Source organism: Actinia tenebrosa, unplaced genomic scaffold (assembly GCF_029948245.1).
Source record: "Actinia tenebrosa isolate PJP-AT-01 unplaced genomic scaffold, QUT_ActTen_1.0 PGA_scaffold6__47_contigs__length_16458017, whole genome shotgun sequence".
Classification (NCBI taxonomy): Eukaryota; Metazoa; Cnidaria; class Anthozoa; order Actiniaria; family Actiniidae; genus Actinia; species Actinia tenebrosa.
Window position 1 is genome coordinate 11,638,033 of NW_028292583.1, and position 26,332 is coordinate 11,664,364.

The 26,332-nt window shown below is 36.9% G+C and overlaps 3 protein-coding genes across 4 annotated transcripts; 1 reads left to right on the plus strand and 2 right to left on the minus strand.

The window, feature by feature from the left end:
• The first annotated feature begins 6,725 nt into the window (after positions 1-6,725).
• LOC148906078 (uncharacterized) lies at positions 6,726-10,573 on the plus strand. Its single transcript, XM_089038579.1, has 2 exons — positions 6,726-8,140; positions 10,377-10,573. Exon 1 carries the CDS (start codon positions 6,782-6,784, stop codon positions 8,111-8,113), a length of 1,332 nt encoding a protein of 443 aa, XP_088894705.1. The 5' UTR covers positions 6,726-6,781; the 3' UTR covers positions 8,114-8,140; positions 10,377-10,573.
• Positions 8,401-10,457, minus strand: LOC148906079 (uncharacterized). The gene is made up of 4 exons (XM_089038585.1): positions 10,366-10,457; positions 9,939-10,004; positions 9,576-9,822; positions 8,401-8,837 (listed from the first exon to the last, which is right to left on the minus strand). The coding sequence occupies exons 1-4, from the start codon at positions 10,420-10,422 to the stop codon at positions 8,563-8,565; spliced, it is 645 nt and encodes a 214-aa protein (XP_088894711.1). The 5' UTR covers positions 10,423-10,457; the 3' UTR covers positions 8,401-8,562.
• A 3,763-nt stretch (positions 10,574-14,336) lies between the features above and the next one.
• On the minus strand, positions 14,337-26,241 carry LOC116289206 (deoxyhypusine synthase-like). 2 transcript variants are annotated; one of them, XM_031696091.2, is made up of 8 exons: positions 26,059-26,241; positions 24,626-24,793; positions 17,406-17,624; positions 17,119-17,205; positions 16,944-17,049; positions 16,520-16,623; positions 14,668-14,793; positions 14,337-14,536 (listed from the first exon to the last, which is right to left on the minus strand). In XM_031696091.2, the coding sequence occupies exons 1-8, from the start codon at positions 26,194-26,196 to the stop codon at positions 14,471-14,473; spliced, it is 1,014 nt and encodes a 337-aa protein (XP_031551951.2). In that variant the 5' UTR covers positions 26,197-26,241; the 3' UTR covers positions 14,337-14,470. The 2 variants fall into 2 exon arrangements, with proteins under 2 accessions (XP_031551951.2, XP_088894707.1); XM_089038581.1 differs by lacking the exons at positions 24,626-24,793; positions 26,059-26,241 and adding an exon at positions 18,310-18,456.
• Positions 26,242-26,332: the final 91 nt, after the last annotated feature.

Below are 26,332 nucleotides of genomic sequence, written 5' to 3' on the forward strand. Positions count from 1 at the left end.
GCCCTAGGTAGGATTTATAAGCGCGTCTTGAAATGGCCTAAGCTGCTGCAAGTGGATGCGGGGACAGAGTTCATGGGCGTGGTTACTAAGACCCTGAAAGACCACAGCACTAAGATTAGGAGAGCCGAAGCTGAGTACCACAGGGGTCAGAGCATTGTTGAAAGATTCAATAAGACCCTGGCCGAGCGTCTATTTGGGTACCAGTATTGGAAAGAGCTGGAAGATCCGTCCAAACGCAACAGGGAATGGACTCAGAGGCTCCCCCAGGTCGTCGCGGCTTTGAACAACGAGGCGGCCAGGGCTACGGGAATGAAACCCAAGGATGCCATGAAAAAGAAACACGTGGAACACAAGTCCTACGTCAGAAGTTCGAGGGCGGTCGGACTGAAGGAAAAAAGCTACCCCGCGACATAGTGGTCAGATACCTCTATCAGCCGGGGGAACTCGAAGGTGGCAGTAAGAGAGCCACGGATCCTAACTGGTCTTTGGAAACGTATGAGATTTCGAAGTCCGTCACCAAGGAAGGGCAACCCGTGTTGTATTACCTAAATGGCCCAAGTCGTGGATTTGTCAAGGAAGAACTGCTCATAGTCCCCAAAGACTCAGAGTAGTGCTGCTCCACGCGCCCGATTACACTCTAGGCATGTCAGTCTTACGTTGCCTCTGCAATGCCCGCGTTTGTTATTTATACGATCCACGGAGAACTGCTGATCGTCATTTGGGTCAAACCTCCATAGTAGTGGTATGTTACACTTGGCACACCTTGCCCCTTTCTTATAGACGTCGTCCACGCATAGGTCGAACGTCATATTTTTTTCTTCGTCGTGCCGCTTGTAGCGAAGGAGTTTCTTAGCAATGTTCTCCTTAGCTACGTCCTCTGGGGTGCGGTCGTAACGCAGTTGCGGCCCCCAGGCTCTTTTTAACTGTTTGGCATATTCTACGCGGCTTACGGCGGTGTAGATAAGGTTGCTCCAACACAGCCGCTGGTCTATGATCCACAGCGTTTCTTTTATGGTAAGCCCTTGCGCGCTGTGGACTGTCATGCAATAGCCTAAGCGCCAATCTGGATGGGAGGTTATTTTTTCCACCTTTTCTATAGGTACCCAGGCTTTATCGTGCGTTACTGCGTTCTGCAGTTGGATGTCAGTACCAGGTACCCAGACGTCTCTTTTTTGCATGCGGGTGTCGTGGGGTTTATAACAAACAGGCACGGGATGCGTAGGGAAGCGCTCTCGGTGTATATTTAGCAAATCCTTTTGTATGCGAGACTGTGCTGCGCGTTTGCTGCTCAGCACCAGATCCTTTGGATGCCATGTGTAAAGGAAGTCCTCGTATTTCTTCGCCCGTACGCGTTTGCGCAGTGTTTTGCATTGCTCGGCGTCACTAAGGCCCCTTAATTCCGCTTTCAGGTTTCTTACTTGATCCTTACTGCGGTAGTCGGTGTTAATTTCCTCCGCATGGTCTACGAAATCTTTTAGCCATTCGTGGGGCATCTCTCCGGCTATTGGAGGAGGCTGGCAGGGATCTCCGGCGAATATCACTTGACACTTTCCACGGAGGAATTCTACGAACTCCTGCAGGATTTCCAAAGGTACGGTGCAAATCTCATCCCAAAGTATTACCGGTGGTATGTCGTGGATAGCTTCCGGTACCCACTTTTGGCCATTCCAACGAAAGAAGCTGTGGTACGTTTGTGCGTCGTGGCCCATTTCGCAGAGTTCTCTTTCCAAACGGTGCGTTGGCGTTAGCACCTTTATCTTAGGAAAGAGTTCTAACACACGCGTCGTCTTACCGCTGCCTCCCGTACCGTAAAGGTAAGAGAAGTGTTGGTAGGAAATAGGGTCGGCAACTGAGGGCAGTGGCTCTTCCGTCGGCGTAATGGAACCGCGGGTGTGTTCTCCGTGATATTCTACACGTGCCCTCCAGGCTTTTATTTCTTCATCTTTGACGCGCCATTGGCCACTTTCTGCAAGTTCATCGGCAGTGTAGAATTCCTTCATCTTTTCCAACACGTGCGGCTTCACATATAAGGAATCCGTGGCTACGCGTGGAATGTCTTCTTTGTCAAACCGCAGTAGCATCGCCAATAGGTTAATGTGCGCATATGCGAGCATGCTGGCACGCAGATGGTAATACTGCGGTCGATGGTCCTGGTAATAACACAGCGCATTCCATTCGTGTAGCTTATCGTCGACAATGTAGTCCCATTTCTCTACGGATACCATCGTTCCTTTGTCATGCGCACGTTTTATGAGGAAGCTTAACTCGCCGGCGTCCGTTATTAGGCGTCGCTGCATATGTTTTTCACCTTCTTTTGCGCCATGCGTGAATTTACCTATGACCACACGCGCTGTGGGGTTATGCTCCGGTAACCATTGCGTGAAGGCGCTGTGACAAAGTATGGCTTCATGCGCTGTGTATTTTAAAAGTTTGCGCTCTTCAAAGAACTTCAATAAGGGTATGGGTATCCATTCTTTCTCCTGCAGGTGCTTCCCATACAACGCATAGATTATGGGGTGCAGACCCGCTGCTAATTTCCAGGTGGTCAACCGTACAAACCCCGTTGCTGGGGCGTCGTAGTGACCATCCAACGCAACACGAAAGAACTGTGAATCTGGATGTCCGTAACGGTCGTAATATTCCTTACAATCTCCTAGACCTTTAAAGCTTGCGGGGTAACAGTGTTTCATATCCAGCGACACGTATTCGTCTTCATCGTATTCCATGTTCCACAGACCGCCGTGGCCGTGTTCTACGCAAGCTTTAGCTATGTCTTTGAACTCCTCCGGCGTGGATTTCCAACCGTTTCTTTTCTTTGCGGCTAAGAAGTCCAAACTGCGACTGCTAAGCACTTCGTCGGAGAAGTCTTCTCCTAAAGTCTCACAGGCGCTTTGAATGCGCAGCTGTTCCACTTCAGGACGATACAAAGTACCATCTTGGGTCATAAATTGACTTCCCTCCGCATCCATTAACCAAATAGAATTCTCGTGCATTAGTTCTGCAAGCGGCGACTCCTTGTAAACGCGCGTCTCCTTCTTCTTTGGGAACCTTAACTCCCTCCACGCATGTGCGTTATGCTGGTAAATTACGATAGGCGCACCCCGGCCCCCATACTTGTGCGTCCCGGAGTAAATGAAGCCGTCGGTGATGTCTTTCACGTGTATGCGCCTTTCTAAAGCAACCTCTAACTTCTTGATGTTTTCAATGGTGGCTCCTGCCCTACGAGTAGCATGCTCCCATTTCCTGATGGCTTCTCTTCTCTTTAAAGTCAGTTTACCGCCCCGAGAGGAGTCTTCAAAGAACTCTCTTACTAACTTCCCTACGCAATTACCGGGATGTCGCATCGGTTTCAACTTCTTAACGTCTGGCGTCTTTATCTTGTACGCACCGTAAATAACCACGGTGACCGGGTAAGCAACCTCGTAGAACAGCATGTCTATTCCTACCAATGCTCCCGGGCGTGTGTTTTCGTTTAAAAACGAACAGGTCCTTCTTGCCAGACGCCCGTATTGGATTCCTGCCCTTTTCTATTATCCACTCGCCGTCTAAATACTTTATAAACGTCAACTCCAGGCGGTAATTACCTTCGGGCATTAAGTCAATTATCCTTTCTGCTCTTTCCTCGCTCATCGTCTCATCTGTATCTCCCTCCATAAACGTTGTGAAGGCAAAGTCGGCGTCTAAGCGGTCCAGCACCTGAGTTCGCAGTCGGCGCACAGTCTTGTTACTAATGCTTTTGATGGTGTCCATCTATATCTAAGGAATATTTTATCCTCCGTTTGCGACACAAATATTTTAACCTTCGCAAACATAGCAGCAGTAAGGAAATCTTCGCGCAACATATAACGGGACACGGGTAATTCCCGCGGGGGACGCTAGTGCGTAAACACGGGTAATTCCCGGGCGATTCCGAATGGTGACCGCGAGTCCCCCTTACTGCTGCTCCTCCAAAAACAATGGATCCCGAGGTGATCATGGTATTACAGATATAATATAATATGCACCAAGAAACATTCTGAGCGTTTCATTTGCTGGCTATTCTACTTCTCTTCGTGGATTGATACGGGTTTTAGAACTATTTTCGGTGAATTTGCGTTGATTTCAGACCCCCTCCGACGACCATGATCCTTTGTGTTTAAACAATAGATTGTTTTGATATGACGTCATAGTTAAATAGGGCAATTGAATTTATATGCTATACCTGCTTTTATCTGTAAAATGCTGATTATCAGTTTCTTCCAAGTTATTTTTGCATGTACAGATCTTCAAGAGTTTTGGTCTTACAGAAAATGTATTGACTTACAAAAAAATGTTCAAATTTTACCTTCAACGTCTTCAAGCTTCTATCTTTTTCTCTTTTTACTTCTTTATTTTATTTTTGGATACCAAACAAGGTATTTTCAACATTGTCTGATCAGCCTTTAGCAAAGTAAGTGGGTATTTACCCTCTGGTTACCCCCTAAGACACAAAGTATTATGGGGATGTGAAAGTAGAGAATAAAAAAACTCTGTTAGATTTTTGTTAAGGAAAAGATACTGTAACTTGATGAGTCTACTTGCTTCATTGGATATTATTGAATATTTGAATGGTAAAAAGTTTTCATATATTCGCAATATACCAATGAATCAATACTGAAAATATAAAGTTAGAGATGGCATCAGTCAATCAATCAATCAATCAATCAATGATTAGAACTATATAGACGTATGGAACTAAATAAATGTATGGAACTCCCAGGGATGGAACTAAATAAATGTATGGAACTAAATAAATGTAGAACTAAATAAATGTAGAGAACTAAATAAATGTAGAGAACTAAATAAATGTATGGCACTAAATATTAAATAATTTAATATATGGCACTAAATATTTTCTGTGAGCCCTTTCCTCCTGAATCATTGTGCATTACAGCAAGCTAGATTTGAATTTCTTTATCCTCTATACTTTGCGTGATTATAATAATAATATTAATAATAATAATAATATAATAATAACTTTATTTACAGAGGGTAAAAATACTTTACAGTTATAAACTGATTAACTAGTGGCACTCAAGCTATGTATAAATATAATAAATTACAATAATTTAAGTATTAGAAAAAGTTCTAAGAATATATATACATATGCATACATATATATATATATACAGGCATATACACACACATATATATGTATCTATGCACACCAGTACACACAACGTACATACATACATACGCATGCATACATATGATAATTAAGAAAAAATATGATAATTAAGAAAAAATATGATTGTATTATTCTACTACACCCCAACTATCCATTCACCCATCCCCAGTTAAGAATAAATATAAACAAATAATTATAAGTTAAGAGTAAATTAAGAAATAGGGAAACAATCTAGCCCTACATAAGATTCCTTAAGGGAATTTACATAATTTTGTTTAAATAATTTAACATTTTTGCTGGATCTAATAGGAATAGGGAGACTTTGTTCCACTCCCTCACTGTCGTCACTGTAAATGTCCTTCCTCCCTCAGTTTCACGCAAGTATCTTGGGCATCTCAGCATTTTGCTTCCATGCCTTGACTGTCTTACAGAAATATCACTAATGCTTGTAAACCTGTTTGACATATATTCAGGGGATTGACCATTGAGGCATTTGAACACTAGGCTTAATTTGTTTGCATTGATTTCGTGATAAAAAGGTATCCATCCTAGTTTCTTGGTTTCATTATTTTTAGTATTTGATGTTCTGTGATTAATTCATTAATGTTTTCTCTCCACATATATCTAAAGCCTAAATTATCTAGTTGGGATTTCATTTTCTCTGTCCAGCTGGATTTGTTAGTGATGTCTGTTAGGCTGTCTATAATTGTTTGATGCGATAATTTAGTGTCATCGTTTCTATTCATGAATTTAATCCAAAACTTTATTGCTCTTTGTTTTGCTGTTGATCTGAGGGGGAAGAGACCTAACTCAGATGTACAAGTGCTATTTGAGGCTTTTTTGCTGACGCCCAGCAGCATTTTGCAGAATTTAACTTGTACCGTTTCAGTTGAATTGGGTCGCTAATTAGATTCTTTTTCTCATCCACACCCCAGACTTCGCTAACATACAACAGGATTGGTTTTATCAGACAATTAAATAGTTTTTTTGTAAGTTTTACATCTGTTCTGAACTGGTCACCCATATCCTTGCGGAGTTTAAATAAGGCTTTGAACGCGATTTTCTTAAGTTCTTTTCGGGCGATAGAGAATGTTCCTACTGCGGAGAATAGCAGACCTAGGTATTTATATGTTTTAACATTTTCGATCTTTGTGTCTTCAAAATCAAACTTATGATTGTTTAAAATTATTCCGTTGTTACTGAAAATGATAATTTTGGTTTTATCGAGATTGACCTTCAGTTTAGAAGAGCTGCAGAAGAGGTTCAATTTGTTAAGCTGATGCTGTAGTCCTTGTTGTGTCTTGACAGCATAACCACGTCATCGGCATATAAAAGACAGTTTATACCAGTGTTGTTTATTTCCTACGGAAGCCCAGACGGCTCATGCTCACCACAAATTTTCATTGACAGTTAACGTTTTTGACAATTGACAGATAGCGTTGACAATTGACAGTTAGCATTGACAATTGACAGTTAGCGTTGACCATTGACAGTTAGCGTTGACAATTGACAGTTAGCATTGACAATTGACAGTTAGCGTTGACCATTGACAGTTAGCGTTGACAATTGACAGTTAGTGTTGACAATTGACAGTTAGCGTTGACAATTGACAGTTAGCGTTGACAATTGACTCGTATGAGCCCAGTTGTCAATGAACATGCGGATATTACAACATGGCGTCTCGGAAATGATTGTTTAGATTGCTTTAGAGCCTGCAAAATGGAGGTAAAACATTCACTACTGAAAATCATTGTGTTTCTTGATGTTTTCTGCCGTTCGGTTGCCGTTTTAGATTACACACCAGCTTTACGCAATGACGATACTCCCAGAGACGATTTGATAGAGCAGTACTTCAAATTAGGGTTTAGTAGAGTAGAAATTTTGAGCTGCCTTGCCTTGTTACATGGGATACAGCTTAGCCTGAGTCAACTCAAACGTATACTTCAGAGAAGAGGCCTTTTTAGAAGGGGTCCACAGAGTTCCTTAACGATGGTTATTGATGCTGTGGAAAAGGAGCTACAAGGAAGTGGCAGTGTTATAGGTTATAGGTCAATGTGGCAAAGGGTTGTTAATGAACATGGCTTAGTGGTGACACGCAAAACCGTTCGTTTGGCCCTTAAAATGCTTGATCCCGTTGGCGTAGAATCCCGACTGAGACATCGATTGCAGAGACGAACTTACCGTGTACCCGGGCCAAATTTTCTCTGGCATATCGATGGTTACGACAAATTAAAACCCTTTGGGTTTTGTGTCCATGGGTGCATTGACGGTTATAGCAGACGGATAATGTGGCTAGAGGTAGGACCTACGAATAATGACCCTGTTGTTGTGGTAAAATACTTTATCAATTGCATTCGTCAAATTGGTGGTACACCTCGTGTAGTGCGTGCTGATTGTGGCACTGAAAATGTTCGTGTTGCAGCTACACAACGGTTTTTAAGACACAATTGCAGTGATGGTCTTTCTAAAGAAAAATCTTTTATGTATGGAAAATCAGTTTCTAACCAAAGAATTGAGGCATGGTGGGGGCAGTTGCGTAAGGGGTGTACTGTCTGGTGGATCAATCACTTCAAGACTCTAAGGGACAATGGTTTGTTTTGTGATGCCAACATAATACATCGGGAATGTCTTAAATTCTGTTATATGCCTGTAATCAGAAGTGAACTTCTTAGAGCAGCAAAACTATGGAATACACATCGCATTAGACGGTCCAAAAATGAAGTTGCACCTTCAGGTCGACCAGATATATTATACTTCCTACCAGAAACTGAAAGTCAAAGAGACTTTAAAGTGGAAATCAGCATGGAGGACATCACCACTTCTGAGGAAGTTTGCTGTCCTGATGATCTTCCAATAGATTTCTCACCAGAATTTGCGTCTTTGGCAGAGATTATTATGATGGAGCATGGACTGGAGATGTCTCAATCACCGGAGGAAGCTCGAGAACTGTATTTACTCTTACTATAGGAAATTCAGCATCTATTATAAACTTGGGTAAGAAAGAGATATTTTACGGTTTAGTATTTGCAAAGTACATTGTAGCTAAATAACAATCTTCCAGATCTTTGACTATAATATTGTTGAAACAGAATATTTGCTAACTCAAGTGCAAACAGCAACATTGTACAGAGGAATTAAGGATGAAAAGTTTGCACAAAAATTGAGGAAAAGCAATTTGTTTCAACTATTTTCGAAAAGATTTAGAAGATCTAGGGAATGTGGTTTATCTATTCTTTTTATGCAGAGACTGACAATTAGGTTTTGATATGCATACTGGTATCTTTGCACATTTTGTTATTTATAATGACGTAATTAAGGCAGTTTATCTAAATTTAAACAAGTCCTCTATTGCTTCAAATGTGAAAATAGCTTTGATAAAGTATAGATGCTGTTATATATGCAAGCATAGTGATTTACTACGTTGCAAAGATGCTATAAATATCACATTGCAAAGCCACTATAGCTAGTACTTCATAGAAGAGGTTTGTAATTTTAAAGTTTATGATTGTGAGTTGGGTTTGAGCTTCATTTCCGTAACAGCTCTTTCCACCAGGAATAAACAGTTCTTTTGCTATACTGATAACATCATGGGCATCAGCTGTCAACATAAGATCTATCTGTCTGGAGCCTCCACCTGAAGAAGATCGCACAGGTAAATACCTGTTTTTCTTGGGTGAGAAATGTAGCCAACCTAAAATTACAACAACATTCTCTTAGTGTCTACATTTTAATAATAGTTATTATTAAGTTTTTATCCATAAAATAATAAAAGTATTACAGTAAATACCTGTTGTGTAAAAACATTATTTATTCATATAAATAATTGTACATTGAACATACTAATACATTTCTAAATTAACAATATTTATAAATATTTTCATGCATAATAAATTTATTTATAACACTAATTTATATGTATTTAATTATATTTGAATGTAAGTGTAAATACATTTTTGTAATATCAAAATTAATGTAAATTTAAAGTCACATTTCTATGATCATTTGCAAATTACTAAATTAAGTTTGTCAATAAAAAAAGATGTGCAAAGCTCAAACCCAGATCAAAGTTAATTAAAAGGTAATTAAAAGTAATTTAGTTCATTAATATTAAGAATCAATTATTGATGCATTGTAATTATTACAATCATCATCATAGCTCTGTCAAGAACACAATCAACTCAATATTATTGAGAAAAGAGTCCTATTACTTTCTCCTGCCAATACTTGCTTGCTTTTTTGTTGTTGTTGCTGATCAATGCATATTTTGTTTATTGCAACTGTAATTTTATATGTTAAATTATGTTCATAAATTAAAGTAAAATAATGAACATCTATGGTTGAATGTTGTCTACATTACCTGAAATAATACAGATTTACTTTTAGAGCATGTATTTACAAAAAAATAATAATAGAAAAATACTATACTGACCTAACAAAACCTTTCTTGTTTTGATACGGTTTGAGGTAGAAAGTTTTGGTGGAAGTTCAATCTTTGATTTTTTTCTTGATGAACTGTGCAAAATTGCCTCAAGAAGGGATCTTTTCCTGTCTGCATTCGCATCTTTTTTGCACATATCTGTGGCAAACCGTTTCAGTGCAATCACATCTCCAAGGGCATGAATGCCGAGATTTCTTATCTCTTCATTAGTACAAATAGAAATTGTTTCAACATCCATCTAGAAGAAATCCAGAAATAAATTGATGTATGCATGTAGATGTACATTGTGTAGAGCTGACCATACAAAATTATGTATGTTCAATTACATCATGATCACATTGAAATAAATTTTACCTTTTCTGCTACAAACTTCTTTATAACATTTTCATCAACCTTTCTTCCTCTAAGAAATTCGGCAACCTTTGAAAAAAAATGAACAAAAATTAAAAGCAGTTATGGTTTTATTTCAACATCGAATTCCCTACTGATGTCAAACTGTTGAATTGTATTTTAATACAAATCATGAGGAACTGAACACTGAGCATTTAATAAAAAGGTTTAAATATTTTAATGCATGGGATTTTTATTTATAGAGCATGCAGAAAACATTTCCCTTATTTATATCAATGACAACTGAACCAAAACAAATAATCGAACGCTATTGTTATGCAAATATTCACTCTAAATTAGGGGATCACAATAGTAACAATGTTTCTAATTCCCTTAACGACCATATATCGTTCTAATTTTGTTATCTACAAAGACATTAACAAGTATTTACCTGATTAACAGAGGAATTTTGGACAGAAGGCGAACCACCACACGAGGAAGACGCCATGTTGGAATAACCGCATGTACATTGACTGCTGGCTCATATTTATAAGCGCTAATTGTCAACGCTAACTGTCAATTGTCAACGCTAACTGTCAATTGTCAATGCTAATTGTCAATGGTCAACGCTAACTGTCAATGGTCAACGCTAACTGTCAATTGTCAATGCTAACTGTCAATGGTCAACGCTAACTGTCAATTGTCAACGCTAACTGTCAATTGTCAATGCTAATTGTCAATGGTCAACGCTAACTGTCAATGGTCAACGCTAACTGTCAATTGTCAATGCTAACTGTCAATGGTCAACGCTATCTGTCAATTGTCAAAACGTTAACTGTCAATGAAAATTTGTGGTAAGCATGAGCCGTCTGGGCTTCCGTATATTTCAGTTAAGTTTGAAGCTTCATCATTAAATGTTTCAGGCAAATCGTGAAGGTATATGTTGAAAAGGGTGGGAGATAACATACACCCTTGTTACTAAATAAATGTATGGAACTATTAGATAAATGTATATATGGAACTATTAAATAAATGTATATATGGAACTATTAGATAAATGTATGGAACTATTAGATAAATGTATGGAACTATTAGATAAATGTATGGAGCTATTAGATAAATGTATGGAACTATTACATAAATGTATGGAACTAAATAAATAAATGTATGGAACTATTAGATAAATGTATGGAACTAAATAAATAAATGTAGAACTAAATAAATGTAGAACTAAATAAATGTACGGAACTAAATAAATGTACGGAACTAAATAGATGTACGGAACTAAATTAATGTAGAACTAAATAAATGTATGGTTAGGTTAGTTAAAGCTGAGTTCAGTTTGGTATAGTACAGTATAGTAGGAGACTCGAATGAACTGTTTACCTCGCACGAGACACATTTTGACACACAAAACCTAACTAAAATGTAGCTTTAAACTACAAATTTGCTGAAAACTAGATTTTTTATCTAGTTTAAAAGAATCGTTTTAACCAAGAATTTTAAATGCCTTCACTATCTGCTGTTTCTTAAATGTACTCCAAAGTTAAAGATTTTGAATCAAAAAACCCCCAAATACCCCACTACCTCTCTATACTTAGTTTATCTAAGGCCCCGTCCACACGTATCCGGAAATTTCTGTATCCGCAATTTTTTCTTTCGGATGCGAAAATGTTCGCGTCCACACGCAGTGTATTCGAATCGTTTTCGAATCTTTTTCACTGTCCACACGTATTCGGAAATTTCTTGATCCGCCCTGGTGCACGCTAGTGCCTAGTCCCAAAATCGTGTTTACGTCAGCTTATTCGAAAATTTGCGGATACGACCGTCCACACGTATCCGTTATTCGGAGCGTATTCGAAAATTTGCACTCTGTAGACCGTTTTCAAAAAATTTCCGGATACGGATACAAACATTTCCGGATACGTGTGGACGGGGCCTCTGAGAATCGTTTTCAATGCCCCCGCATCCGATTTTATCCGAAATTTCCTTTTGTCCAAACCTTCTTTTGTTCTTAATTAAACAAAAGGTGGAAACTCGGGATAAAAGCGCATGCACACTGAAACGATTCTTAAAAACGTCTGCGCGGCAGGCTAGCACGCAACCCGTATCCGAAAAAAACATTTGCGGATACAAAAATTTTCGGATACGCGTGGACGGGGCCTTAAACTATGGACTGATTTATGGGGAGGGGTGTTCACCAGCATCTTATTTACAATTATGTGGGCTGATAACTACTACATGTAATTTCATCAATAGACCGTTTCTCAAGGTTGCGTGCGCATCCAACGTGACGGGCCACAAAACTGAAAAACGTAAATTCAGTAAAATTGAGAGGCCAATCATATTTTTAAGCGAAGAATAATCGATTTCATGAATTCTTGTCCAAAATAATTTCATAGCAATGCATTATAACACTCGTGTTCTAATATCGTGGCCCGTCAAGTTCCTTGAATTTGAATGCGCGCGCAACCTTGAGAAAACGGTCTATTTGAACTTTATCATTAATAGGATAATATTAAGTAATTAATATAAGTACATACTTATTTTCAAGCATTACAAGTTTTTAGAGAACGAACCTATACTATTACATTACAATAATACGCTGTCCGCTACGAAAAAAACAGTAGGATAAAAACCTCTTTGGTAAAAAGCCTGCTGGAAAACGAATTCCTCGACCGATGCAACGTATTTAAGCTGCGAGCTAGGGCTAGAGCTATATTTCTAAAGTACATGTAACGTAAATTTGGATAAGATTGGATACCAATGGTGCATTTGGTATCACACCGGGGACCGGGGAGGAGGGAGGGGGGGTACTCCCCTTTATTCGCTATACGGGTACGTGCCGCCAAACAGAATATGGTTTTCAGCCATTCTATTCTGGAACAGGGCATATAAAGTCGAACCAATTTTTATTTGACTGCCTTAAAACCCTTCAATGCATATGAAATTAAATGAAAATATCATTTTGTAAAAGATACATCTTTTAGTCACTTCATTTAGAAAAATATCGTTTGATGATTTTTTGAATGCAGCTTTCATCGATATTTCCTTTTGCTTTTGACAATAAATGAAGTCATTTAGCTTTATATCAAACAATCCATAACGTTAGAAAGAAGAAAAAAACAGAAAAAATGATAAATTAATATAATTGTGACTTATTAGAAAACAATATATATAAAAATATAAAAATGCCTGACAAAGGAACATTCTAACACAAATGCAACAAAACATCTTTGTACCACTTCAAACAGGCATTTCATCCCAATACATCAGTTTCTAATGGAAATAGGGATCAAAACTCATAAAAAGATATAACTAGCTAAAAACTAGTGTGAGCTGCGTCGGTGTTTCTAATGAAACAGTAATGATGAAAAGGTAAATTATACACCGTGAAAAGATGAAAAAACTTACTTAAGTTTTTTTATCTTTTCACGGTGTATAATTTGCCTTTTCATCATTACTGTATCAAAACTCATACGAAAGTCTAGATTTTGGCGCTTTTTGCCATTATTACTCATTATTGAAAAAATTTCCTCTTAATGTATAATTATGTGAAAATATCGTTACCATGTGTATTAGTTTATAAATAAAAACTTTTTATAATAATAAAGAGCTTATTACGTTGATTTTATGGATAATTATATGATACATGTAAACAGAATATTACATGGGCGTTTGGAGATATGAAATTTATGTTCTCGTGTTGAAAATAAAATCTCTGCGCTGCGCTCACGTACTCGTGAGAGATCTTTTCAACACTCGAAGATAAATTTCGTATCTCCGCGCGCCCATGTAATATCCTCTATATACTAACTTTGCGCGATGAGCTGCGCTGGTAAACTATCTGGGCGAGTGTATATTCAATTTTTAACGAGAAAACACTCATTCCGATCCCCCACAATTCCAATTGGTCTCAGATTTCTGATTTCAGATATCCAACCAACAACGTTTTTTGAAACAGGTTTATATTTGCACGATTTAAACTGGTGTAATATATTTTGAAAACATATTTTAACCTCATGAATTGTAAAACAGGTTTTAGAAAACAGTTTTTCACAACATGCCTTAACTGTAAAGTAAAATGTTGTATACCAAGCACCCAAGATAATCTGAACCAGGGTGGCCTCCAACTTAGCCAGGGTGGTAATGTAGTCTCAGCTTATAATTTTATTACTCATTGTAAACTCCTTTAGGGTGTAGGTCCAGGGATACCTGTCCAGTAAACATTTTTAGTGCACCAGCCTGATTTTTCATGTTGCAGACACTTTCATTTGGGATACAAAACTTCCCAAGACTATGTCTTTGATCAAGTTTCAATGTACATGCAAGTTTAACTATAATGCAAAGTCTCCATTAATTATTAATGAGTTAGAGAACTCTATTTTGTAAATATAGACATATTAGACACAATAGACACACTTTCTTGGTTGCTTTGTTTATTCAAAATGTCTTACTTTATCCTTAATAACTTCCATTCATTAATTTCCCTTACATTTAGCTTGTGCACATGATCTTTGTTTGGGCTACCTCAGGGACATTAATGATTGTTATACTTAAAAATTCCTTGCAAATGTTTCTGCCACAAGCAATGGAAAGATAATTGTTGCTTCTCCATAAACCTGTAAAATAATAGATAATATTATTGTAATAGACTTGAAAAGTGATTACTGCACATGAATTGACAGCTGTTAGAAAAGGTATTTGCCCAAATTTCAACATTACAAGTAACCCATCATGTTTCTTAAATTACCTTGACTGGATTGGCAGTTGCTTTGATCTTTCCCCATGAAACTGCTTCATCAGGTCTTGCACCAGAGTCACTACCATCAAATTCTTGTGCCGTGTTGACAAACACTGAAAAATCAGCCCCATTCCGCTGAAATGATTAATAAAAATGTAGAAAAGATGCGTTTTAGATATTTTTTGACTATTTTTTGAAGAAATACTACACAGGTAACCAGAATAATGCAAAAAGTAAGAGTCATGTAGCTTAAGTTCAAAAAAAGCCTTGGATACACAATATACCAGATATCTTTTGACCATGGCTAAAGATAAGAACAAAATTTAGTGCAGACAGGCAAACTAAAAGTGATACAAAAACACATGAACTATAAAGCAGATAATGTTTCAGAGCAACCTCTATCTAGAACAAAAATCTTTATAAACACCAGCATTCCCTTTGCGAACGATACCCAGTGAACAGAAGGCCTATCTGATACATACAGTTTTTGAGCTGGAATGAATGCTACTGTATCTGTATAGTAGTGTCTCCTAGCTAGAAAGCCTTGGGTATTAGTTTTAGTTAACTCCACCATGGCCAGTCCCAAGCCCGGATGAGAAAGGAGGAGGGTTGGGCAAAGGGCTAGCAACCCATATCTATATTGTAAAAACCAAAAAACACTACAGAAATATCACCAACAGAGAATGGCTTTCAGATGTTACTGATGGCCTAGGGTTAGTTGCGCTCACTGTCATTAATTACATACCTATGGCTTGCTGGCTTACATATTTAGTAGCTATAGTGCAATTAACTATGGGAATTGAGGGAGACAGAGTGTTTCATGGTCCCCACATAGCAATGTCTCTCGACCACAGGGACCACAAAACACACTATTTCCCTCCCCTAGCAATAATACTTTCATTATAATGATTCTACAAACATGTACAGTAAATAGTTGAATGGTAAAATATTTTTTGATTTGAATTGATCATCTTTTAGTTAACAATATAAAGGTTTATTCTTCCAAAATGACGTCTATTAAGGGTTCATATATACAAAATTGAAATGGTTCACACAAACAGCATTTTAAGAAAAATCATTATTCTAGACATGGTTTACCTAAAGATTTAAAAAATTATAAAAATTATTTTTTTAAATAAACATTTTTGATGGCATACCAAGGGTTCTGATATTGTCATAGCAACATATTACACCATTTTTTCATGTGCATTGTGATCTTTGGTTTATGGTCTTTGGCTTTCCGGTTTCACTTGCTGTCGTATTATAGCCATAATAATTTTTTAGGTTGATAATGTGAAGGCACAAAACACTTTCCAGCCTCCTTAAGTTTTAAAAATATCTCTCAAACCAAAAATGCTAACAACAAATGGAAAGTGCCAGTTTTCTTTTTTTGTAAAGTACTTTGAGTACAGTTTAATTATTGAGCAGGAGTGTTTTATTGGGTATAAAACATAAGGTTAGGGTTAGTTAAGGTTGGTTTTAGACCCAATTAAAGAAGATCTGTGAGTTTATTAAATGGCTTGATGTATGTTCCTAACCCTAACCCTAAACCCCAAATTCTTTACCAAATGAACCAAGTTTGATAGAATCAAATCCAAGTTAAAGTTTTATGCAAATGAAGATGAATCTATATCAGATATAAAACCTTTCATGGTCATGATTTCAATTTTCACTTGTTCTCTTCATGAATTATTAATGAGTTTTTTTAATACCAGTTACCTGAAATCACAGTCATTGACATTTTGGAAGCATCACTCAAATCAACTAATACACAGATTGAACGCGAAAATATCAGTTTTTCGAAAAGGAAAAATATAGGTATTTTATGGATAATTATAAGATAAATAGACATAAGCCTCACCATCATGTTAGCATTGCATGTGTGGTGTTTGACAAGACCACCACCTAAAATTATTAAACCAGTGCTTTTTGCATTGATTGCATGATCATTTATTGCTCTCACATCTAAATAATCAAGGAAAAACAACAATAATTGTTAGATTATTGTCATCTAATACATATTTTATATAATCATCAACTAAATATCTTTTTTGATATCTTCACATACATGTGAAAATATTGCACAATTGCATAAAATTAGAAATAACACATTGGTAAGAATTCTTAGAAATTTATTGTATTTCATCAATAAATTAAAGGAGAATAGAGGAGGTAAAAGGATACTCTGTTTGCAGGGTAATATCATATGCATATGCAAATCCAAACCATCATCTTATTATCACATCAAAGTTGGATACATTGGAAATTGGGAATTATTTAATTACCTTCTATGATGTCAATTTTAAGGCCAGGATTATGGTAGGAATGAAAGAACAATGCATCCCCAATAGCTCCATCAGTTATAGCAGGACAAAATACTGGAATATCATTCTTAAATTAGAAAGATAAAGAAATAAGTATAGATTACAAATTTAATGTCAGAGTTATTGAGCAAATTACCTTATATGCCCAGTAATACACAGACTCTGGATGGTTTATTTCCTTTCCAAGTTGATTAATAACTTTAGATGGCGTCCAGTTGGTTCCCTGAAGACAAGAAAACTGAATATCAACATTTCAATAAATACAGTAGTATGGAAAGCTGGATCATGCAGATATTGTTTTTATTTATTGTTTCTTTCCATTCATTTTATTGTCTATTGAACCAAAGGAAAACCACCATCAATTTGTTGACCTTGCAAGATTTTCCAATAAATCCCAGCCCTTATCTTGGATTTACCACATACCAAGTTATTTTGTTCTTCCAACATCTTGTCTAGTATAGGATGAATCCACTCTTCAAGCATGCAGTAGTTATTATTTGGAACAAGCAAGTTTCCAATCCTATTATGGCTCTTTTCTCTTAACATCTTTCCAGATAAAGCAAAGTCTCCTAAATATGTAGGAGCAAGGCACTTCATGATGTCTTCTTCTATTCCTCCTGCCGTATTCACGATACAGTCTACCTAATTAGTTCATTAATCAAATTGTATACTTCAATTAACAAGGTCTCCAGTTATATGGCATACAATCAAATGCAATATTTTTGCTTTATGTCACTCACAAACACCTTAAGGTGCTGACACACGGTGCAACATTGCACGCAACATTGCAAGCAACAAATTTGAATCAGGGTGACACACATTGCAACAAAATCAAGCAACATCGCTTGTGTCAGCCAGCTATGTTAAGATATTTGGTCAGTAGTTATACATTTGGTGCAAGCTGATTGGCTGGAAATGTCAAAACATCTCATAACACCAGTCCATATAATTCCGACCAGTACATTTATATCCGACCTTTAGGGTCAGGATACTAATCGTTAGGGTTTTGCTGCTCAGAGTCTCGGTACGTAGTTAGGTACTAATTAATATAAAGCAAGGATCTCCTAACGGTTAGGTAACAGCTGGGATTGTAATCGACACTTCACACAATGATTAGGAGATTAAGCGAGAAAGACCTTTCAATTAGAAACGTGATGGATAGATTCCTAACAGAAAGGGGTTCATAATCATAAACACATGGTATCCCGAACTTTTCTCTATCATATTAATTAATACCATCAAACAACTAACCAAATATATTAAATAATTTGGCCACTCACTTAATTAAGTAAAAAAAGCTAAAGTCTCGATGAGTACGATAACTTACCAATGCGAGTTTTATTGAGCTCGTTACGTTCCCTTGATAGTTGGCATTCAAATTTCCTTTCCCCCTCCTAGATCTATTCTTCTTGCACATAGGTTGGTTAAGAGCGACTTTCTGTAAGAGTCGACCAAACATCGGCACAAGTCAAAAAATCGATTTCGCTCATATTTGGTTTTTAGATAGCCCTTAGTGTAAAATAAATCGAGGTGTTGTTAGTTTTGAAAAAAAAATTTTTTTTCCCATGAAATTTACGGAAATAGATTTCGCCCAAATGCAGGGGGAAAATGACCGACGAGGTCAAGGAATTTAGTACAAAAATAAGCGCATCCTACAGCTAAACTACTTAACAATTTTTTCGGTTGGTACTTTTTACCGAAGGAATAGGTATTCTTCTTGCTTTTCGTTGTATTTATTCTAGAATATTTGGCGATTTAAGATTCGAAATAATTTTTCTACCGTGTACACTTTTTCCAAAGTTTAAAAATGCAAATTAAGGCCTTAAAATACTGCTTATAAAAACTATGTGCGGAGATACCAAATTATTCAAAACCTACACCCAGAGGATTATCTAATGTATTTCTATCAGATTCAAAAGAAAAATCTCTGGGCAAATCGTTTTTAGCTTTCCGTTGAGGTCTTTTTACTATCTCTATTTCGCGATATTTCAACCGTAAACAGCTTGTTGCGTTACCTACACCGACGTGACTATAATTTTAATTGCAATCATTCCATCGCTGAATTTTGCTAAAACTAGGGGATCAAACCAAGAAAAAGACATCATAGTAATATCCAACACATTTCAATTGCGAAATATTGACAAATTTTATCACATACTTTTTTAACTCATTCTATTGCGTGACACAAAGCATGCTTTGTCAATAAGGTGAACACGCAGATAAAAATCGAACAACAACTTTCAAACTAAATATATCAGTGAACTAACTTTATTTTATTTAGCAGCTCTTTCATTGGATTTTCAAAATATGGTTTTATTAATCCAGTAGCATTTAATAATAGCAATTTCCTTCAATAAACATTGTTTTGATAATGCATGAAACTAACATTGAGTTGACTGCCGCAATGATTAAAATCACGTGCCATCTTTCCATGGGAAAGTTCAGCAAGCACTGTATAAACATGGAAGTGGTTTGTTCGTTTAGTTCTATAGTTGGAGGTCCGTGTAGCTATGATCGAAGAGACAGAAATAAGTCAGTCGAGTCAGTTACCCGTCAAACGCAAGAAGGTATATCAGACAAGCTCGAACAACTAGGCAAGTCCTGTTCCTGCTCTTGAGATAAAGCTGGTATAGATGCTTCTCGGCTTCTAGTGAAGAAGATATATGAAAATTGCATTCTGACGAAAATACGCACATTGTGGTAGTTAGTCCTCCTACGTACTACTTTTGACATTTGGTAAATAACGCTAACTTGATAAAAGTATCGTATATTCAATAACAAATACCAATACCCCAAAGGAGGGTTTGACATTGATTATTTTTTAAAATCTTTTTCCTTGTTGTGTCATCGTGTTGAATAATTAAAGTAATCTTTCACACCAACCCAGGCATCCATCTCTCTCGCTGGAGTACTTCCCGGTAACTTCGACCGAGAAGTACTGGAGCAAGTCTAAGATCTATATTAATTATCGTTTCAGAGATAAATGTATACACTTATTTCAATAAAGTTAGTCACCAAAAACCTAGAAAGCTGGGATCACTGAGCATCATGGGAAACTTTTAATATCAAAAAAGCATATATATACAAAGCTTTTTTAATACAAACTGCAGCTCGATGATGCTCAGAAGAGGTGAGACTATAACCGGTAAAAGATTCGCAAGTCCATGAACAGTTATCGAGCGGTTGAACGTGTAAAATGAATCTACCCATAATCCTTGTCGGCCTCAGCTTTATAGCTTTTCGGGTGACTAACTTTTTTGAAATAAGTGTATAAACTTTTTATAGACAGACAAACATATTTTATTTGGCGTTTTGTACATAGTTGCACATCAACTTAGTTCCAAATAAGTTAGAGTGCTCACACTAAATCCGTGAAACAAATACTAATTTTTTATAGCACTAAATAGCGATAATTAAACAATAGAAAACAAAGGATTTTGTATGAAATAGTACTAATTAGTACTATTTAATGTTCACGGTTTTAGTGCGTGCACTCTACGATTATAGACGTATGTTTATGTATGTGCATAATATCTATATTCACATATTCTACACATACACGTCATACGTACATATATATTCTGTATATATAAATGTTCATATAATTATTTCGATAAAATGCGTTACTAATCCTAATCATCTTTATGCAATATTATAAAAGTATTGATTTTTATTTGTTTTGTTGTTTTTGTTATATAAGGCTGCGTTCATAATGTATGGCAGAGGGCAGAGTGGGGGGGGGGGGGGGGGGGGGGGAGGGGTGGCAGGTAGAAGTTTGTGAATGTCCAGAATAATTCTCAACATCCCCCTTAAAATTATGCAAAAAAATACGGTTCCCCCTAAGCAAGGCTTGTAGCTTCTTTCAAAAATTGTGCATCCCCTCCTTTTTCCTACCAAAAATTTCCCGATCCCCCCTCAATTTCACCTGCCCCCCCCGTCCCCCCTTTCATACATTATGAACGCAGCCTAATTTAAGTTATTTACACGAGCGAATTTCGCTGGTTGGCAACACGCACCATTTTTATGATGTTAACATATGTTGAATGTTTGGAAATGTTCTGCATCTAAATGAGGACAGTTCAGCTGTTTCAAAGTCATGCTGAAGATCTTGTGAAAGCATATATCAATCGCAAAAATGTGAGATTGGAACCGGTTTAGTTCACATAATTTTTACCGACAAAGCATGCTTTGTGTCACGCAATAGAATGAGTTAAAAAAGTATGTGATAAAATTTGTCAATATATCTCAATTGAAATGTGTTGAATATTACTATGATGTCTTTTTCTTGGTTTGATCCCCTAGTTTTAGCAAAATTCAGCGATGGAATGATTGCAATTAAAATTATAGTCACGTCGGTGTAGGTAACGCAACAAGCTGTTTACGGTTGAAATATCGCGAAATAGAGATAGTAAAAAGACCTCAACGGAAAGCTAAAAACGATTTGCCCAGAGATTTTTCTTTTGAATCTGATAGAAATACATTAGATAATCCTCTGGGTGTAGGTTTTGAATAATTTGGTATCTCCGCACATAGCTTTTATAAGCAGTATTTTAAGGCCTTAATTTGCATTTTTAAACTTTGGAAAAAGTGTACACGGTAGAAAAATTATTTCGAATCTTAAATCGCCAAATATTCTAGAATAAATACAACGAAAAGCAAGAGGAATACCTATTCCTTCGGTAAAAAGTACCAACCGAAAAAATTGTTAAGTAGTTTAGCTGTAGGATGCGCTTATTTTTGTACTAAATTCCTTGACCTCGTCGGTCATTTTCCCCCTGCATTTGGGCGAAATCTATTTTCGTAAATTTCGTGGGAAAAAAATTTTTTTTTTCAAAACTAACAACACCTCGATTTATTTTACACTAAGGGCTATCTAAAAACCAAATATGAGCGAAATCGATTTTTTGACTTGTGCCATTGAAAATTCGATTTTGGTCGATCCTTACAGACAGTCGCTCTTAAACTTTCTCGTGAAAATAGTTGATAATTTAAACTAAACTTTGCATAAACTAGCCTGGTAAACAAACACCTAAAGGAATTTTACACAAGTAAAAAGGCCTAGTGAAAACACAGCCGGAATGTAGTACATGTAAAAGTACAAGTGTCTTGCAGATCGACAAGTCCTTGGCAAAAGGGCTAGGATTGGAAAAGTCCCATACAAAAGGACTTTCAGCGAAAAACTCCTATAATCAAAAGAGCTACATGGATTACTTTTAGTGATCGACAGGCCGGCTAAGGTCTTGTGAGTGATTGCATAAAACGTTGATTGGACATGTAAACCAATCCTACTTTACAAATTAATCAGACTTTAGATAGATTTTGGCGTGTAAATGTCTATAAATAGGTAAAATGTTTTAGAATACATAGAGTGCACGCACTAAAACCGTGAACATTAAATAGTACTAATTAGTACTATTTCATGCAGAATCCTTTGTTTTCTATTGCTTAATTATCACTATTTAGTGCTAAAAACTAGTATTTGTTTCACGGATTTAGTGTGAGCACTCTAACATCACGTGTCCAGAACTGCAAGAATGAACTACCTTGAAGTCATGAGCTGGGTGGTTAATATACGTAATGCTCAACCGGAAATTTGCTGATTGACAGTTTTGATCGTGGACGATAAGCTTGAAAGGAACACCCTCAAGTTGTAAGTAAATAATGACCTCAGTTTCTCAAGTGGCGCGCAAAATAGCTAAGCAAAGGCGCTATTCATTCAAAAACGAAACGTAGCCTGTACTGGTCGGAATTATATGGACCGGTGTTTCATGTAATGTTGCAGCCATGTTCACATGATGAAATTTGTTGTGTGCAGTGTTGCAAGAGTAGGGCGCAATTCAACTTCAGATTTGTTGCATGCAATGTTGCATGTAACAAGTTTGGGGTAGACACACACTGCAACATTCCTGCTGCGTGCAATGTTGCACCATGTGTCAGAACCTTTAATCTTAACCCTAAATCCCAAATACTGTGTTATCAATATATCAGGGCACGTTACTGTGTTATCAGTACATCAGTACAATATGTTACTGTGTTATCAGTACATCACGGCATGTCACTGTGTTATCAATACATCAGTACAATATGTTACTGTGTTATCAATACATCAGTACAATATGTTACTGTGTTATCAATACATCAGTACATGTTACTGTGTTATCAATACATCAGTACATGTTAATGTGTTATCAATACATCAGTACATGTTACTGTGTTATCAGTACATCAGTACAATATGTTACTGTGTTATCAGTACATCACGGCATGTCACTGTGTTATCAATACATCAGTACAATATGTTACTGTGTTATCAATACATCAGTACAACATGTTACTGTGTTATCAATACATCAGTACATGTTACTGTGTTATCAATACATCAGTACATGTTAATGTGTTATCAATACATCAGTACATGTTACTGTGTTATCAATACATCAGTACATGTTACTGTGTTATCAGTACATCAGCGCATGTTACTGTGTTATCAGTACATCAGTGCATGTTACTGTGTTATCAGTACATGTTACTGTGTTATCAGTACATGTTACTGTGTTATCAGTACATCGGTGCATGTTACTGTGTTATCAGTACATCAGTGCATGTTACTGTGTTATCAGTACGTTACTGTGTTATCAGTACATCAGTGCATGTTACTATGTTATCAATACATCAGTACTGTACATGTTACTGTGTTATCAATAAATCAGGGCATGTTACTGTGTTATCAGTACATCAGTGCATGTTACTGTGTTATCAGTACATGTTACTGTGTTATCAGTACATCGGTGCATGTTACTGTGTTATCAGTACATCAGTGCATGTTACTATGTTATCAATACATCAGTACTGTACATGTTACTGTGTTATCAATAAATCAGTACATGTTACTGTGTTATCAATACATCACAGCATTGTTTTACTACATAATACATACCAGGGCATGTTAGAGTGTTTTTCATAAACCATGAATACAGTTTAGCTTATTTAGTACTATTAAACTCTAATCCTTTCGTTTTCTATTGTGTTTATCTGCATATTATGTCCTTATTAGTACAGTTAGTTTCATGGGTTATAAACACTCTACTGTGTTAACATTAACAATACATCTTCAGCATTGATAACACAATCACATCAATACATCATAATTTGTTTTAAAGTCAGTACATCCATGTACAGAAATCTGAGAACAGTGTCCAAACGTTTTGGTGACCATAACACAATAATATTTATACCATGTGATGGCTAGCACAAGGTATAAATATTTGTATAATAATAAATATAATAAAAGGTGAATTGAAAGTCACTCCACTAAAACTAGTTTTTAATTTAGCAGTATAGCCAACTCCACAGGCTACCAAAGGGCGGATCTAGCCAAAATTTTAGGGGGGGAGTTTCTTCTGTCAACACAACGAAAAACAATAAAAACAGCATCTATTTCTTCAGTTTTGTTTTGTTTGTGTTTTCTGGATTCAGCCCCCCTTTGCCCCCCTGAATTCGCCCTTGCTACCCCATTACTCTACAGGTTTTTTTCCATCAGATTTCCTGTTTCCAAAGAAAGAAAAGAGAGAACAGGAATCCTGACTAGTGTTACCTGTGGAGGAAATAATCTGCAGCAATTGACAATCTCCAGATTGTCTTACCATATTATGTTTGACTAGAAAACAAATTGTTTCTCTAACACCAGATGAGATCATGTTTGATGTGAAGGATAAAAATATAGAGCAGTTACTCTTGGGACGGCCATTAGGAAGAACATCGACTTCAGGATGCTCAGTGTTCTTTTGAAAAGGTTCCTTCTTCTTTGCAATCTGTTAAGCAAAAATAAGAAAACTATAATTTTAAACTACAGCTTTGCAAGAGCCCTTGAAATATGATTTGAAATTGCAGTAGTTTTTAGAGTTTATAAAGTAGAAAGATCTAGGCCAACAATCGAAGTTTATTGTAGGCAGGTCATATTATTAGTTATTATAAACCACACTTATGCTACATGATTTACTAATAAAATAACTGTTCTAAATCTCCCTGTTCTGATTGGTTGGGAGTGCGTGCTTTATGAGAGCACACAGCACATGCACACACTTTCAGTTTTGTCATTCATGTGCTTGCTGTGCTGTGGTGGAGTTTAAAGCACTTGGGATTGGCAGAACACTCACGAAATGTCAAGAATCACCAATCTACGCATTCTCGTAACACTTCTCTTATGTTGTGCCAACTCCCACATGCTTTATAACAGCACTCAGTATGCATACTTTCTATTCCTTCAATAACTAGAGTCATATATGCACCAGTCATTTGACATCCCACACACCCCTTCCCCCCGAGGCATAGCGGGGATTTCGCCCCATTTTCACATATATTTGGTTCCCTGGTGGTCGGGGAAAGCGCTTTGATTCACAGCCTTTGGCTGCAACCCAGGGACTGACTGGGGACTACACTTTTCCTTTTTGGGGACTGGGACAGAGTGAGCTCCTCGTGTGAGTTTATGTAGTCATGAAGATTGAGACGAAGAAGGTAAGATTTTCATTGCATTTTATTATGTTTTTCTGAGCCATCGATCAAAAAATGGCTTTTTATTCTATTCTATGATAGAGAAAAAGACAAACAAAAAGGGAAGCAAATAAGCTGGTATTACATGGGATAAATATTGAACATCTCAATCTATTTCTTTGTCGGTGAACACATTTCTGGAAAAGACATGAAATATCCAGAGTTGACGTGGGGACCTCACTTTTATTTTCTTTCCCGCTGGGCAGTGTTTTCATTACCTTTCACTGAGGGAAAAAGTGAATGCCCCGAATATGCCTGGGGGGGGGGGGGGGGGTGCAGGGGATGTCAAATGACTGGTGCTTTATATAAATAGTACTAAACGCATCTATTTCTCTTGTTTTCAATTCTTTCATTGGTGCTATTTTGTACTAATTAGTTAGTACTATTTCACGGACATAAGGTTTGCACTACTAATTACTTCTACTACTGCTGGTACTGCTAATTCTGCTGCTGAAACATACACCAACAACTTCTTTACGTTGGAAGCACGTGTTAGTACAACCATGTGCACGAATATAATACACACCATTTTGTTTATCTCTTCTACTGCATTACCAAAGTTGGTTGCTTGAAATCCAGTGTGTTTAAACGATTTCAGTAATGCATGATAGTCAATTCCTTTTCCAAAATCATAACCCTCAACAACCTCGGCGGTTTCTGGCATAGGATCGCTCTTGCAAAACGCAGATTCAACTGCTATACAAGGTGGGATAGCTAAAGGATTTACGTCTGGCGTTCCTAGCTCTTTACCGGTAATCCAAAATAAGAGATTGGTATCAAGCCTCGACCCAGGCCGGTAT

Bases quoted from the DNA above. Each gene is read 5' to 3' on its own strand.
- LOC148906078 (XM_089038579.1), top strand. From the start codon at position 6,782: ATGAGCCCAGTTGTCAATGAACATGCGGATATTACAACATGGCGTCTC.
- LOC148906079 (XM_089038585.1), bottom strand. From the start codon at position 10,422: ATGGCGTCTTCCTCGTGTGGTGGTTCGCCTTCTGTCCAAAATTCCTCT. The intron at 9,823-9,938 runs GTAAAATTTATT...GATTTCTTCTAG, and splicing joins AGAAGTTTGTAGCAGAAAAG to ATGGATGTTGAAACAATTTC. The intron at 8,838-9,575 runs GTCAGTATAGTA...TTGTAATTTTAG, and splicing joins AACAAGAAAGGTTTTGTTAG to GTTGGCTACATTTCTCACCC.
- LOC116289206 (XM_031696091.2), bottom strand. From the start codon at position 26,196: ATGCCAGAAACCGCCGAGGTTGTTGAGGGTTATGATTTTGGAAAAGGA. The intron at 24,794-26,058 runs GTGTGTATTATA...TTTGCTTAACAG, and splicing joins TAGAAGAGATAAACAAAATG to ATTGCAAAGAAGAAGGAACC. The intron at 17,625-24,625 runs GTAAGACAATCT...TGAACTAATTAG, and splicing joins TTCTAGTCAAACATAATATG to GTAGACTGTATCGTGAATAC.